The sequence below is a fragment of the Cebidichthys violaceus genome, unplaced genomic scaffold, assembly GCF_023349555.1.
Source record: "Cebidichthys violaceus isolate CVI_PGR_0920_01 unplaced genomic scaffold, fCebVio1.0.p SCAF_117, whole genome shotgun sequence".
NCBI lineage: Eukaryota > Metazoa > Chordata > Actinopteri > Perciformes > Stichaeidae > Cebidichthys > Cebidichthys violaceus.
This window is the reverse complement of record NW_027176282.1, coordinates 94,364-109,495: the sequence shown is the minus strand read 5'-3', so window position 1 is coordinate 109,495 and position 15,132 is coordinate 94,364. Positions and strand designations below refer to the sequence as shown.

The following is a 15,132-nucleotide window of genomic DNA, read 5'->3' as shown; positions in this document are numbered from 1 at the left end:
AATCATGCTCACTGTGTAGCAAAAATGTTGTTATTGTGGACCCCTTCCAAGACATGTTTCAGGAAATTGCTAATTATTCTCTTTCCTGCCCCCCTCCCCCCTCTCTCTTTCTTTAGGCCAGTATCGCAGCTGGCCGGCAAAGCTCTTCACAGAACGGCACTTCCTCCCAGCAAACAGGGTCAACTCAGACTACGGTACGAGCAGTTTGTACTGTTGGGTCTGTCTCCTAAAAGCCTCCCAGGTTAAAGTTATCATTGTCCATTAGACATCATGGCTCTAAGTTGATTTTAGCGACAAGATGCTTTGAGGAAGCTTGGCGCCACACTAGCTTTGCTCCTTCTCTTTTGCTTTGGAAGAGATTTAAATGCATTTTGGTAACATTCAGTAGTACAAATGTTGACAAGTTCTGGGTCTTGACCTAAGTCTCCCATTCATTGTCTCCCTGTAGATCAACCTAACGACCTCCCCGGCCACCGCTCAGCTGATCAGCCGGGCCCAGAGCATCAGTTCGACCCCCACCAGTATTTCCCAACAGGCTGTTCTGCTGGGCAGCCCGTCCAGCCCCGCGTTTACGGCCAGCCAGGCGCAGATGTACCTGCGCGCACAGATGGTGAGACAAGGAGCATAGCCAGTGGCACATTTACATGAGCGTGCATATATATAGAAGAACACAGAGGGGAATGTCTTGAATGTGCATGCATGCTCAGAACACATTTATTTTGCACGTCACAGGTGTTCTCTCTGCTGGAGCAAAAGGTTCAGTCATTGCTGAAGGAATACACGTAGATTTATTGACCTATTTTGCTGTTGGTTGTGGGAAACGTGTCTGCTTGAACTTGCCATCACTTGTTGTGTGTGTGTGTGTGTGTGTGTGTGTGTGTGTGTGTGTGTGTGTGTGTGTGCTTTCTAGGCGCAGCAGAATAACCTGGTGCAGGTGGCCAGGAGCCTGGGCCGGGCTGTTCCTCTGTCGCCGCAGCTCATCTTCACGCCAACGGCCACAGTGACGGCCGTCCAATCAGAGAGCTCCACGCAGACCTCCTCACAGGTAGGGCCATGTGGAGGATACTTTCACTAAATGACAAATAGAATTACAAGCTTTTATTAAACGTCCTGGACTTGATCCCTCTGGTCAAAAAAATGTAAATGCGGAGTGTAACATTTAGAGAAACTGTTGCAATGAGTAACTGGAAATCATGCATTAGATGATGTGGAGTGGCAAAGAATAGGAGTAAGAATATCTACACGATTCGAGTCTGATTCAGAGGGCTGTGATGAAATCATAACACGATAATTTCCACCTCTAGCAATGAGTGGTTCAAAATAATTTATACTTCCTGTTTAACTTATAAACACAGTCCCTGAATACTGATAATATGTCTGATCCTTTAACCCACTTTGTAAATCTGTTAATCAATAATCTCCCGTCATTCTGTCTCTTCAAGAATCAGGTCCAGAATCTGGTGATCCGTGGCCAGCAGGGGGCACCCACGTCCTCCTCTCAGACTCAGACCCTGCAGGCTCTTAGTCTGAAGCAGAGCCCCGTGCCCATCCAGCCCGCCTCACTCATCAAGAACCCCAGCCAAGTGACGCAGGCCTCCGTGGGGGGGAAGGCCGGCTCCTCCGATGGCTCGTTTGAGGCGGGGAAGAAGGGCGACAGCGCAGCGGTCACAGAAGTCCGAGCTATTAACATGAGCCGCAGCGTCACTGCCATCAGTGCTCAGCCCCTCACCGCTCCAGGTGAGTGGAGACACAACCTCACCGTTGACAAGTTAGAATAGTGTTAGAGTCTGAATATGTGCAGGCTTCTTAAAACTGGCTGTGCTTATATCAGAGTCAACCAAAGGAAGGAACTCTCTCACAAAGGCTTTCAGTGTTTGGTCTATATAGTGAAAATAATGCAAAAAAAGCAATATTGGTTTTAGAGCAGAATCAACTAGTCGATTAACTCAACTTTGATGATTGTGATGATTTGCTGCTTTTCTTTGTCTGATGTGATAGAAAAGAGAATATATTTGTAATTTGGACTGTAGTTCAAACAAAACAAGCAATTTAAAGACATCACTTTGGTCCTCATTAAATTGTAAGACATTTTTCACCATTTTCAAGTTGCAGCTCATCAATCAGTTGACAATGATAATAATCATTAGTTGGGTAAAAAATATGAAAAATGGTGTAACACTCAGATTTACATATTTATTGATCAAGTAATCCAGAGCATAGTTATTCTGAAGACACAAAATTAAACAAATAGGTATTCAAAAAGTACCTACAAATTTTACTTAGATCAAAATATTCAATCAGTGCGTCACTTACTGTACTTTTAGCCATATGCTAGTCAAGTCAATTTTATTTATAAAGCCCAATATCCCATATTACACCTTTTTAAATATCTCAACATCTACTGGACTGGTAACAGACATTCAGGGTTCCCAAATGATCGGTCCTCAAGACTTTGGTGATACCCTGACTTTTTTTTTCTTCGTCAAAATGAATGATCCATCAGCATCAGCTGTACTTTGTGTTTTGTGCTAATAAGAAAATATTAGCATAACATGCTAAACTAAAATGATGACGATAGTAATTCATTAGACTTGCTAAACATCGGCATGTTAGCATTGTGATGGTGAGTATGTTGCCATGCTGCTGTCAGCCTCACAGCTGCTAGTGTGATACGGTACTCAGTCGACTCTTCTTCTTGTTTTAAGCTGACAGAGCGTCTGCACTACAGAGCAAATAGCATGTGTTTTCTGGAGAGACACTCAATACTCCATAGGAAGTTTATTTTCATTTTTTGTTCGCAGATAAATTAAACTGCTAACTTTCCTGCCAGCTGCTGCATGCAGATGTCCATTTCAAACCTTGAAATAGACGTGTGGGGCTCCAGGCAGCTGTCACGTATGCAGTAGAAATGTGTTCTTGTGTTTATCGTAAGATTTTTAATAGCCTTCTCTGGGCTGTATGTGTGACATGTCGGGGCCGCACCAGAAACCCCTTCACTGACTAAAGCGGTGAAACGAGCCGTGTTAAAGTGTGTTGATCTGTGTCTGGAACAGTCGAGCTGCTTTGTGAATTAGAAGCTGTGAAAGTCGCACTGCCACGCAGTCTTTCTGAACCACTTATTATGTAATCAAAAGTTAACAGCTGTTGTTTTTTTTTCCTTTTAGTGTGAATGGTTGTGAATATGCCAGCAGTTCAAGCTGATTAAATCACATTTAGCAGTTTGTTTGCAGGATAAGCCCCTTCTGATACATTAGCACATTTTAAAGAGGGTCTTGATATGACATCACATTTCACAGAATAGTGTATTTGAGCAAGAACCTAAAAATATGTGCGTGTGTGTGTGAATGAGGGGGGAGTTGGGATTATCTGAGCGTGTCAGTGCACCACTGTGTCTTGCTTTGTTGCTGTAATGGATTCACATAAAATGAAAGGGAGGATGGAAGCCGACAATCTGGCTGCATGGGTTAAAAAATGAACATGGGCTGCCAGGCAGCAGGCGGTGAGGGACAGGTGTGCACATGAGATGCTCCGTTAATACACTGTGGATCAGAGAGGCTGGGTGGAGGTCTGATGGGACTCTGATTAGGATAACAGCTTGGATTCAACTTGACTGTGACTGGGTCGTTATGCAATTTGAATTACAACATTAAATCAGGAAAAGGTTTTTAGTACTTACTGTCTCCATCTCTTGTGAATCCAAAATGTCACAGATGACTTTCATGACTGATGTTTAGGTCCTGTTGTTGTCAGACAGGACAAATCAGTCATTTAGCTGAAGGAAACCAGTGATGATAACCTTAGCTTTTATGAGTAAATATATTGAGGCTTTGTGTATAATTAATGTTCATGATTAGGCTTTCTGTGTAATGAGTCAGTATTTTTATTGTTATAATGTAGAGAATTATTTGTAATTGTTTTATTCAAATGTAGTTACACACTTATTACTGTTAATAAGAGCATTTAGTTACAGCAGTCAACTATCATTCATTTTACTTTCCTCCTTAAATGGGTTGAGCTAAGCTCACTTTTATTTTATTATGTGTGAACTAAGCCTGCATTATTAGCATTAATACTGTAGTCTAAATAATGACAAGATCTTCTAAAAATCTCTTTCTCTGAGTCATATTTAGTACATTACCTCTCGTTTTTTTTTTAGTATTTTGCTCAGAATCTGAGCTCTGACAAGAAAAGCCCGGGAAACACGTTTGACAGATAACAATCCAATAAAGAGGTTAAAAAGGCTCAATAATGCTTTTTTTATCAGGCCTGGAACCTTATCAATAACCATAATATGATTATTGCAGGTGTATCGTAAATTAAACACGTCTTTACTTTATAAGTGATGAACATGACTCAACAGAAACCAGCCTGGCCTGATCTGAGAGAACAACAGACATGGAAGAACTGTGATTTATTGGGTTTTATTTTTGTGCTATTTTTGGTCATCAGTTTTAATCTCTCCTTCCAAAAGATGGCAGATCATTTTAGAGCAATGTCTCCGCTACTAACATTAAGAGTCAGTGCCCTGAATAGGAATTGGATTGGAAACAAAATGTTACTTCTGGCTTGTTCAGTCAGCGTTTGTCATCACCTTACTGTAGAAAAAAGAGAAACACAGCAGGGAACCCCCAAAAGCACCATGCTCACAGATTAAAAGACCAGATCTGCACTCAAAGGCTGTCCTGCTGTATTTATGGATATTTATGGAGCTTCTATCAGTTGCCAGTTTCACTTGAAAATGACAAAAAAAAGAAAATCCACACTTTAACTTTCACTATGCAAAACTTAATGTCTACTAATAATTCAACTTCCTATCTTTTGTCTTGTCCATTCAAATTGAAATTCAGCATTTCACCTTATCTCCTTTTGTTGATCTGAAAAAAATATAGCGTCACTGTAGCGTGTGCTACTGCTGAAATACTGATGTGTGTGTGATAAAATACAAACCTGATTGTGAATCATACTAAAGGGAGGAAATATGGTGTGAGGCCTGCTGCTGTTTTTAGGTCGGAATGCGTTTCAACAGTGACGATGTGGAATCTCAGGGATTTTCCAGGGCCGGGTGCTACAAACCCATCGGGAACGTAGAGCGTCCTCAACGGCGAGACATTGTGCAACAACACGCAGAGGGAGTAAAGGCTCTACGCGCATTCATTACTCAGGGGGCGTGGAAGACACTGCCACATACTGAATATTGCATGATTATATATGTGTGTGGGCGGCTGAGTCATTCCAGCCCTTTAATCCCAAGACCTTGAGGGGGAAAAGCATTTAAATGAATCCCCCTGTCCTCGTCTCCTTCCAGGACTCTCTGCTCCTCGTTCGGAGCTTGAGAAAGTCATCAGGATTCACAGGGTGGCTGGTTGTATCCGGTGTATTCAGAAATCCCCCTCCTTCGCTCCGTCTGGGGCTGAGAAATCTCTCCCTACTTTATGATTTCAGTGACATTTTGATGTCACGGTGCTACTATTAACTTCCGAAAACTATTTTTTGCTGTATTTTGTTGCTTGTGTGGTAGTTTTTTTTAATACTTTTTCTTATTTTACAGGCACATTTTACAACCACATAAACATCAGTGTTAACCATGAAAAAGGTCATGTGAGTACTTTCATTACCGTTAATGAAATGGTTGAGTGAAGGTTTGGCTGCAGTGCAGTCTGGGTATGTCGTGTCTTGGTTCTGATGTGAGTTACACTGAGCAGAAAGCAGAGTTTTCAGTTCCAGGTTGTGAGAGCAGATCTTTGGCAGTTATGAGTTCCTTCACATGCCCTGTTGTCCTTGAGCTGTGCCACTTTCTCATGGTTGTTGTTGTCCTGTTAATTGGTTTCCAGACATTAAGTAAGCAGGTCATGAGAAGAGAAGGAACTGAATAACTGCCCTCATCCTTGAGATATTTTGGTCTAGCTTTTGCCTGAGTTTATATATTAAAGTAAATTTGTTGAAAGTAAAGTCCAGCTTTGAACATCAGTATACGGTTGGCGAGGCGTAAGAAAACGCTGGGCCAGGCTCCTAACATGGCACCATGTAATATTTACATTCTATGTAAAATTATTCATGACAGAAACAACAGTTTAAAAAAACAATATTGACATGCAAATTAATTGCAGGAAAAAAAATGCCTGCGGTGTGTGTGAAGGCCTTTAGGCTGAGCAGCTAAACCGATAGATGTTATTATCACCTGAAGCGTCTCAGCCTGAACCCTCCTATAGGCTAACATCTGGTATTATCCTGCTGCAGGACGTCTCTACCCATCCCAGGCTTATATGTATCCTACTCTGAATACTGTAAATATGCCTGTACGCCATAGATAACCAGGTTTTATTCTCGACATGTGAGAAAGAAAACACTTCTCGGCAGTTTCTGCAGCATCAAAAGGACTAACGACACGCTGGATAGAAACATCTATGTATTCCACAGTGGGGCACAGACTGCGGTTGAGGGAAACTTTGAAACCAGATGGACTCTGTCCCACACAGAGCATCATGAAAAGAACAGGGGGGCTGAGTGTGTGTGTGTGGGGGGGCGGAGCGGGGGGTTTTGAGACAAACGCTGACGTACTTGGCTGTTTTCCACGCTTGGATTTATTAGGGGCTTTATTAACACCACCAAACACACCTCCGTGTTCACGGGCCTCATATAGCAGAGGCTGTACTGTGGTGCAGGAAGCCTTTCTTGTTTGGCTTTCAGCAGTAACAATGAGTCTATTAGTTCTCTATTTCCTGGTAGATTTGTTAAAGATGAAGGAGGCAGCAGAGGGGCCCCGGACCTGCTGACTCAACATTAACTCCATGAAGAGTGTTGCGGACAGTTGGCTCTGCGTGTTCATTCTTACATTGAGCTAGCCTCGGGCTGCTTCTGCTGAACCGATCTCCCACTCAGAGGTGCTCCCGAAATACAAGATTGATGCGCTGTGTCTCGCTGCTTCAGGGCAAGTTATGAGTTCAGAATGTCTTTTCACTGACAGGTGGTGACGGGCCATTTTTAAACGATTTGTGAATAATGGTCAGGGCCTCTCTGTGCACCTTTCAACGAGCTCTTAATATTACATCCTGTCAATAAGGGGCAAACAGGTGGAGGGAGAGCTACCAAACTACTTGAGATATTTCTGAGTTACCTTTATCGAGGACGATGGTGTTCGATGACACTATGGCACGCAATGTGTGTTGTGTAATCTTTGTTGCAGAGGTCTGCAACTCTCGTCTATTAATCTGAAAAATATTTTTTAAATTAATTGTTGGGTCTGTCAAACAAAAAAGGAGCAGAGACTCAAATGTGACGTTGTCCTTATGCTCACCGGGCAAAAGAAACGCTGTAAATAAAGCAAGAACCAGATCAAAGTTTTGCATTTATTAAGATAATTAAAAGATTCTCAGATTCCCAAAATTGTTGCAGATGGATTTTCTGGTAAACTTCTAATCAAATACTTAGTTTCAGCACTATTAAAACACACAACATTATTACTTTGTCAATAGGATAGTGTAAGTTAGACCAAGAATTGCGATTATATAATTATTAGAATATTTAAAATCTCTTATAGATAGCCAGTATGGACAGGAAGAGTGATTACAGATGATCACATGTCATATGTACACGTGCAGTACATCAAAATCTGAATCCAATCTCTTAATATTAACTAAAATAACTAAGTAGTATTTGTCTGAATAAAAGCATGAAATGCTGTTTTATGTCAATCCTCTTACAAAAAAAGTACAAATAAAAATAATAAAACACTGATTCTGCTTTGAGTGTTTTCCTTTTCTCACTGTCTGTGGCCACATTAACATAGATGAGCAGAGAAAGTACAGTCATACACCTGTAACTGTAACTATAGATATATATATATATATATATATATATATATATATATATATATATATATATATATATATATATATATATATATATATATATATATATATATATATATATATATATATATATATATATATATATATATATATATATATATATATATATATATATATATAGATATATATATAGATATATATAGATATATATATAGATATATAGATATATATATAGATATATATATAGATATATATATAGATAGATATCTATATATATATATATATATATATATATAGATATATATATATAGATATATATATATATATATATATAGATATATATATATAGATATATCTATATATATATATATGTGTATATATATATAGATATATATATATACTGTGTTCGCAGACAAAGGTTAATTGTCTGCGAACACAGCGATTGGCTGAATTCATGAATTTAAAATAAATAAATGTCGTTGTCATTCCAGCGTACACACAGATCCAGCCCCATTCGCTGGTTCAGCAGCACAAGCAGATGCAGCAGCAGTTTGTGGTCCATCAGAGTCAAGCTTCCCAGAGGGCCACGGGCCAGCTGCTGCAGACCGCCTCCATCCAACCGTCGCAGCACCCCGTCCCCGTTCTGCCCAAACCGGCTCTACACCAGCCCTCCATGCCCGGCCAGCAGGCCACCATCTTCCACTCCACCATCGGCCCCCACGCCCTCCACTCCTCCCTCAACCACGCCAAAGCTCAGCCCGTCCAGCTCACCGCCATCAATCTCCAAATACAGCCGACGGTGAGTTCAGATACGCACACCAGGCTCTCAAACTAAAGAGCCTTTGAATTGCTTAATAATTGTTGCCAGCATCACTGATAAGTTTAAAGCCATAGATGGATGTTGATGTACAAGCAGGACAGGGACTTGCTCTTTTTGCTCTGTCAAATTAATGTCTGTGTTTAGATTTAGTTCATGCAGAAAGGCATGAAAATATTTAGTTATTGCAGTGTTTCTGAAACATAATGTTGGCGCTAGAAAATAATGTTGCAGCATCATTCTTCCAGTTTTAACGGAAAGCTCTGTTAATTGGGATCTAAATTATTTTGTTTTTAGCCATGCTAGCAGCAGCGTGGTTATAGGGATGGGCAATGGTCTGTTTGGTAATCCCCTGACTTTTCTTAGAGCACCACCATGATGTTGACATTTGTGGTTCTGAGTAAAACGTCTCAGCAGCTGTTGGATGAACAATTAAAAAATTTGCCTAACGCATTCAACCCCGATTTTTGATTCTACAGAATAATATTTATCATATATCTAGAGGATAGGAGGGTATCTCTTTCTCCCAGTCACAGAAAATCCATTGTGTGTTTCCAGTATTGCATATTTCATGTGATTCATTGTTTTTGTCCACCATTTGTTTCCAATGAGACATGACTTTCTGTCCTACTTAACATCGAAACTGCTCACATTCTTCTTGTTGTTTTTTTTGGGAGGTAACCAGCTAAATAAAAACTACTGTTCCAACAACACCCACCGAATCAATTTCTCCTCCAAGACATACATGTTGAAAAAACACAGGAATCTTCTGAGTTTGGGCTTCCTGGTGTAATATTTTCCCACTGGTGTGATATTTTCCAAGCCTGATGGTCTCTTAGTGTTTGAGTCACTGACATTAAAAGCACTGACATCCCCTGATCTGTCTCACATTTCTCATGTTTTCCCTTTTCTCACATCATAGGCCTCCCGACTGGTTCAGGACAGTAAAGACAAGCCGACCTCACTGGTGGTCAGAGAGACGTGTCCGCCCCCCCCCCAGGCCACGCAGCCACAGCAGCAACAGCAGCTACAACCTGCGCCTTCGCCATCGCAACCCACCAAACCTGTAGAGCAGCCCAAGGTCACTGCAGCCCCACCAGCTGTTCAGCCGCAAGGTAATGACTCGGCATGATATCCTAAGGTGCTGAATTAAGAGTTCTCAAATGTTTTTGTAAGCAAACTTTTAAACCAATGAGCCACTGGGACAAGAAGTAGCAGTTAAACAAAGTGAAACTTGTTTTCTTTATCCAGTTGGACAGCTATTAGAAACCGTCAGTGGAGGAAGAGAAAAATCAATGCCAGTGTTTACTTGTAATTCAGAGCGTGTTGTGTCTGCGGCACATTTGGTTTCTCCACACTTTGTCTCTTATTGCTCTGTTTGTCCTTTTCTCTGTGAGCTAAGGCCAAAAAGCTCACCTGATACCCACAATTCACTCGGCGCTCTGTTGTACGCTGAATATTTAAACCCACAACTAAGGCCCTGAACATGAACAGTAATACAACCGGTCTCATAATGGAATTTTATTGTTTTCATTATTTTGTTGCCTGTAAATTATATTGGAGACCATTTGACACATGCTGGTTCACTGTGTTTGTGTAGTAGTACACCCACAATGCATCATCATACATACATGAGGGGGGCAAAACTTTTGGACAAGCTGTTTTATAATGTTGGTTGACTCTGATGTGATTTTCAAATCATAATCCAGTCAAAAAGCTTTCATATAACCACAAATTCCCAGAAATGTTGCATTGTGAGCCAGATGTATTTTCTACTTACTGTGCACATTTAGTCAGCCAGGTGATTTGGATAAAAGCGATTAAGCAGGCTCTAATAAGATTCATGGTCAGTGGTGCATCGTCATGCAGCAGCTATACTCTTCTTGCTGAGCATTTCATTATTTGGGTGTATATTTTCTAATTGTGGCCACAGATCAGTTTCTGTAGTGATAATTATCCTAAATGGTTGGAAATGGGGCTGATGCTGTGTTTCTTGTAAAATGAAACATTGTGTGGACCACAAATTGCTGTTTTATGGGCAGCGAGTTGGGTGTGATGCTCACCACCAGAGCAGGAAAGTATTTTTGTAATCCACTGGCTGCAGGGACTGATGACGACGGGCCCAAACCTTTCTTCTTTTTTTTTTACTTTAGGAAAATTTAACAAAAGCTGCTTTTCAGTCAAATTGGCTTATTGAGCATTCAGGCTTTCCAGCTCCAAATATTTATGACACCTCAGCCCTGAAAAGATATTCAGACACACTGTCACTTCTCTTTCAAGTATTTAAATGGAAGTGTGTACACTTAAAGTAGCGGGCATTACTTTTTCTGGGTATTTGGAGGACTTCACATTGGGATCACATTATGCACCTCAATACTGCTTTCTTAGGAAAGTTTTGCAAATATTAAATTCATTTTACAAAGAGTAATAATGGATGTTGTTTGTAGTTCAAGGTGTCCTGTCAAAAGGTTTTACAGATGTGTCTTTTGTAGTGGTGGTCAATGGGGGAAAATGTTTTTTTAAGTACCAGCACCAAGCAGTTCATTTGTCCCAGTGGCCGCATGGATCCAGTTCTCTTAATAATCCATACTTCAAACTCATTGATCTGTTATCAAACTGGACTTCCTGGATTATATTTCATATGATGCAGAATGGCACATTTCAGTATAATGTGCATTATATTATTGGATTGAATTATTGATGCAATAATATGTAAACTGATAAAGGTGGAACTAATTCCAACTACTTACTACACTATCTGCTGGGTATCTTGTAAATTTCCCCAGGGGATCAATAAAATGATATCTTAATCTGTATTATTACATCATTGTTCATTTATTTATTGGTAATCTGAATCTGCAAAGTAACTAAACTCCTCAAATAGATTTAGTGTAATAAATGGAGTACCTCAAAACTGTTCTTTAGTCCAGTACTTTGGTTACTTTCCACTACTACTGCACACATCCCTAACTCCACCAGAATGTGTTCCAAGCAGTGTGGAAAATAAACGTATAATTTCAAATGAATAAGAGCCTTTAGGTGTCTTTGCTCAGAGGGTGACATGGACCTAAAGTTTCTCTGTCTCTCTGCTGAAAACGTGAGTTTGTGTGGCTTTAATGGGCTCTGGTTTAATTGCTTGTACTGGTAGAGTAAGTCGATGGGACTACACTAAAAGGCTGAATCTAGAGACACAGTTGAACCATGTAGACCCACAGCAGCAGGATGCTAACGCTAGCATGCTAACGCTAGCTGCTGTGGGAGGAAGCAGGGAGGCGGACCCTGGTTTCAAAGCTTATCTTTAGCGGCGCTGCAGCTTCAACGCGAACTTAGCCTCAGACAGCAGCTGCGGCAGGTCGGTGTGTGTATTAGTATGATGTGTGTGTGTGTCGTGGATCATCACAACAACAAACACGAGGAGCAAACCGCACATGTTTTCTCTGTGAACACAGCGGGAGTCGGTAAGAGATCCAACTCAACGCCGGTGATTTTACACATTAAGCGTCGCGGCTTCGTGTTTACTTTTGCTTTGTGGGGTTTGCGTGAAAATACGGAACGTGGGTGTTGTGATGGTGGGGGTGATCCGTGACGCGTTATGGATTCACTGTTTGTTATTGACCGACTGTGCGGCAGCAGCTCACTCCTAATGCTCAGCTGTTATTAGACCGGTACGGAGGCAGGTGGACATGACTGGATGCTGTTCTGCATGGCGCTATAATGTGATAACTGTGTCTTGTTAGAATAATAGGACTTCATAAAGACTATGTGATCATATAAATACAGGTACTGCATAGCTCGGTGAAAATAACTAAACAGATCATTTAAAGTTTTAGCTATCTGTTATTCCTCAGAAGTTTAAAATGAACGTGGATTTACCCTCTTAAATTCTGCCTCACTGGTGCAAGTTTCTTTACTGTAATTTGATTTAGGACTGCAAGGAATGATTCATTTTATTGTTAATCTTCTAATTGGTTACAAGATTACTTATGTTGACCTATAAAATGTCAGAAAGTACTGAAGATGAATTCTTATTACAGATTCTTCAGTCCAAAACTCAAAAATATTCAGTTTACCATCATATATGACGAGGACACGCAGCAACATGTGAGAAGCTGGATTCAGAAATAGTTTTTTTTTTTCCCCTTCAAAGATTGAATCTGACAATTAATCTATGGATTAATCAACCATTTTCATTCAGACTCAATCCACCAGTGAGCAGCTCCCAGAGTGCATGCTCTCTACACTGATAGTGATGGTGTCGTATTCATTTCTCTGGTCAGCAGGCGGGGGCTCGACCAAGAGGCCGAACGCTGCACCTGGGACCCCACCTCCGGCCATGACCTCTGGGAACGAGAGCCAGGTGCCCACGGTGACGGCTAGCGTGCCGCAGAACGGGGAGAACAAACCGCCGCAGGCCATCGTCAAGCCCCAGGTCCTCACGCATGTCATCGAGGGCTTCGTCATCCAGGAGGGGGCAGAGCCGTTCCCAGTGTGTGTGAGTGGGCCCATCTCAGCATGATAAACAACCCAGAGCCAACTCTGTCTCTCTCTCTGGTGTACCCGCCTGCAGGGAGCTGTCAGCGCAGGCAAACACAGATCCCTCGGTTACTACTATTACTGCCGATGGCTCACAGCTTCTGTGGGATTCAGTCATTCATTTTGGTGTGTGTGTGTGTTTTGAGCTGCAGCCTCTCAACTATCTTAAGGCATTAAAAAAACTCCCTTCTTTAATCTGTCATCTCACTTCAAATTGAAGTTACTATATTGTTTATATACAGATGTGTATCATCCAATCTTTAATAATCACACAAAAGGGTAAACAGACTGGATAGCCTTTTGTTCAGGTGCTACTTAAGGACATGTTTTTGTTATTTCTCGCCTTAGGGCTCACTGCCCCCTACTGGACATGTGTTATAACTGCTCAGTATACAGTATTTGAACGCATTGGATAAGCACAAACAATGCATACTGCTGTGTAGTATTTACATTACAAAGACACTGATATGGTACTTTGAACTGTGTTTAATGACTGTTTTATTGATTGTTGGTGTTTATATATTATATGAATGAATTAAGTGTTTATTGGGACATCTTCAGACAACCCATTTTGTCTAACGGTCCAAAACCCTGTAGACATTCAGAGCGCATTCATTCATTTCTGTTCCCCATTTGTGCTTGATTTAATGACTCGATGATCACAATTGTTGCAGATTAATTTTCTGCTGCTTAACCAATTGTTTCAGCTCTATTGAAAGCAAATTTCTTTCTTTGCCAACAATGTCTCCAGTTGTAATTGAATCATAAAGGGGGTGCAAAAATGACTATTTTATTTCTATTGTTCTGTTTTTAAACCGAGGAAAGAGTCTGCGTTCAATAATGTATGGAGGAGATTGATTATTATGTGGTCGCCACAGGACATTGGTTGGTCTTGTGGTCGGGATGGACACATGGACGTCTGCACAGAGCTGTTGTGAAGTTTTGTCACAGTTACGATATTGCAGTCGTTCAAATGAAACAGTCCGACTATATTGTCAGTCACACTAGTGTTACTCCTGCAGCGTGTTGCCATCGTTTCATATCGGTAGATTTGTGAATGTTTTCTTCCCGTCACCAGGTGGAGCGTCTGCCGATTCTTATCGACAGCCCGAAGAAGCTGGATCACCAGCTCTCCTCAGACCCCGACAAAACCCCCGCCAGCAACGCAGCAAACAGCGACTCTGAGGCCGAGGACATGAACCAGACAGGTGAGACAAAAAGTATTAAATACTATCGTCTGGTTCAGTACAACACGTTGTGTATGAAACCCGAGGCCTGTTAAAATCATTTTTGGGAAAACTCCTTTGTCAAGCGACAAAACTGCAAAGGTCATTATTAACGTGTTGGGTTAAACGGTAAAGGGCTATGTCTGCCTTCAAATTAAAGTGGAGAAAAAAAAAAAGCGGGACAGAAAACGCTGTATTTCTACTGTTCAACTCGTGATCGTTGCCGCTGTGATAACTTTGCAGAGTTGCAAAATCCTGTTTGGGCATCACGCTCAGTGTTTTGGCGTCTGATAAACCTTCAAACACGTTTCACCTGAAACAACACGCCCCCACCTGCGTAGCCCCCCGTGTGTAACGCATTTCTCAAGAAGAAAATGTCTAATTTCCGAAAAAAAACTAATATTTAGTGTCTGTTTTTTTCTAATGCTCCAGAAAAAGAGCAAGAACCCAAGCTGACGTGTGAATACTGTGGATGGGTCGACTTTGCCTTCACATTCAAAGGCTCTAAGAGATTCTGCTCCATGGTTTGTGCGAAGAGGCAAGTCAGCTTTTAGGTTTTATATTTCCTCTCATTCGAGCAACTTTATTATGTGAACGAAGGAAAGCTCTAATAGTGGAGCTCTGTTGACAGGTACAACGTCGGATGCACGAAGCGGATTGGCCTCTTCCGTCCAGAGAGAAGTAAACCGACGAATCGCTGGCGCAGAAGATCTCCGGGTCGCTCCAGTGTGGCGGTGAAGAAGCAGGT

At 41.2% G+C, this 15,132-nt stretch overlaps 1 protein-coding gene across 3 annotated transcripts in view; it reads left to right on the top strand.

Moving 5' to 3' along the window:
- The window catches only part of phc2b (polyhomeotic homolog 2b (Drosophila)), a 31,832-nt gene that overhangs the window by 12,884 nt on the left and 3,816 nt on the right, over nt 1–15,132 (top strand). For 2 of the 3 annotated variants that reach the window (XM_068705401.1, XM_068705403.1), the window contains exons 4-13: nt 117–194; nt 449–610; nt 911–1,045; nt 1,443–1,737; nt 8,300–8,607; nt 9,548–9,740; nt 12,903–13,117; nt 14,237–14,366; nt 14,817–14,922; nt 15,016–15,130. In XM_068705401.1, coding sequence (XP_068561502.1) covers nt 117–194; nt 449–610; nt 911–1,045; nt 1,443–1,737; nt 8,300–8,607; nt 9,548–9,740; nt 12,903–13,117; nt 14,237–14,366; nt 14,817–14,922; nt 15,016–15,130 — 1,737 coding nt within the window. The remainder of the gene's footprint in view (nt 1–116; nt 195–448; nt 611–910; nt 1,046–1,442; nt 1,738–8,299; nt 8,608–9,547; nt 9,741–12,902; nt 13,118–14,236; nt 14,367–14,816; nt 14,923–15,015; nt 15,131–15,132) is intronic. The other variant, XM_068705402.1, reaches the window with a different exon arrangement.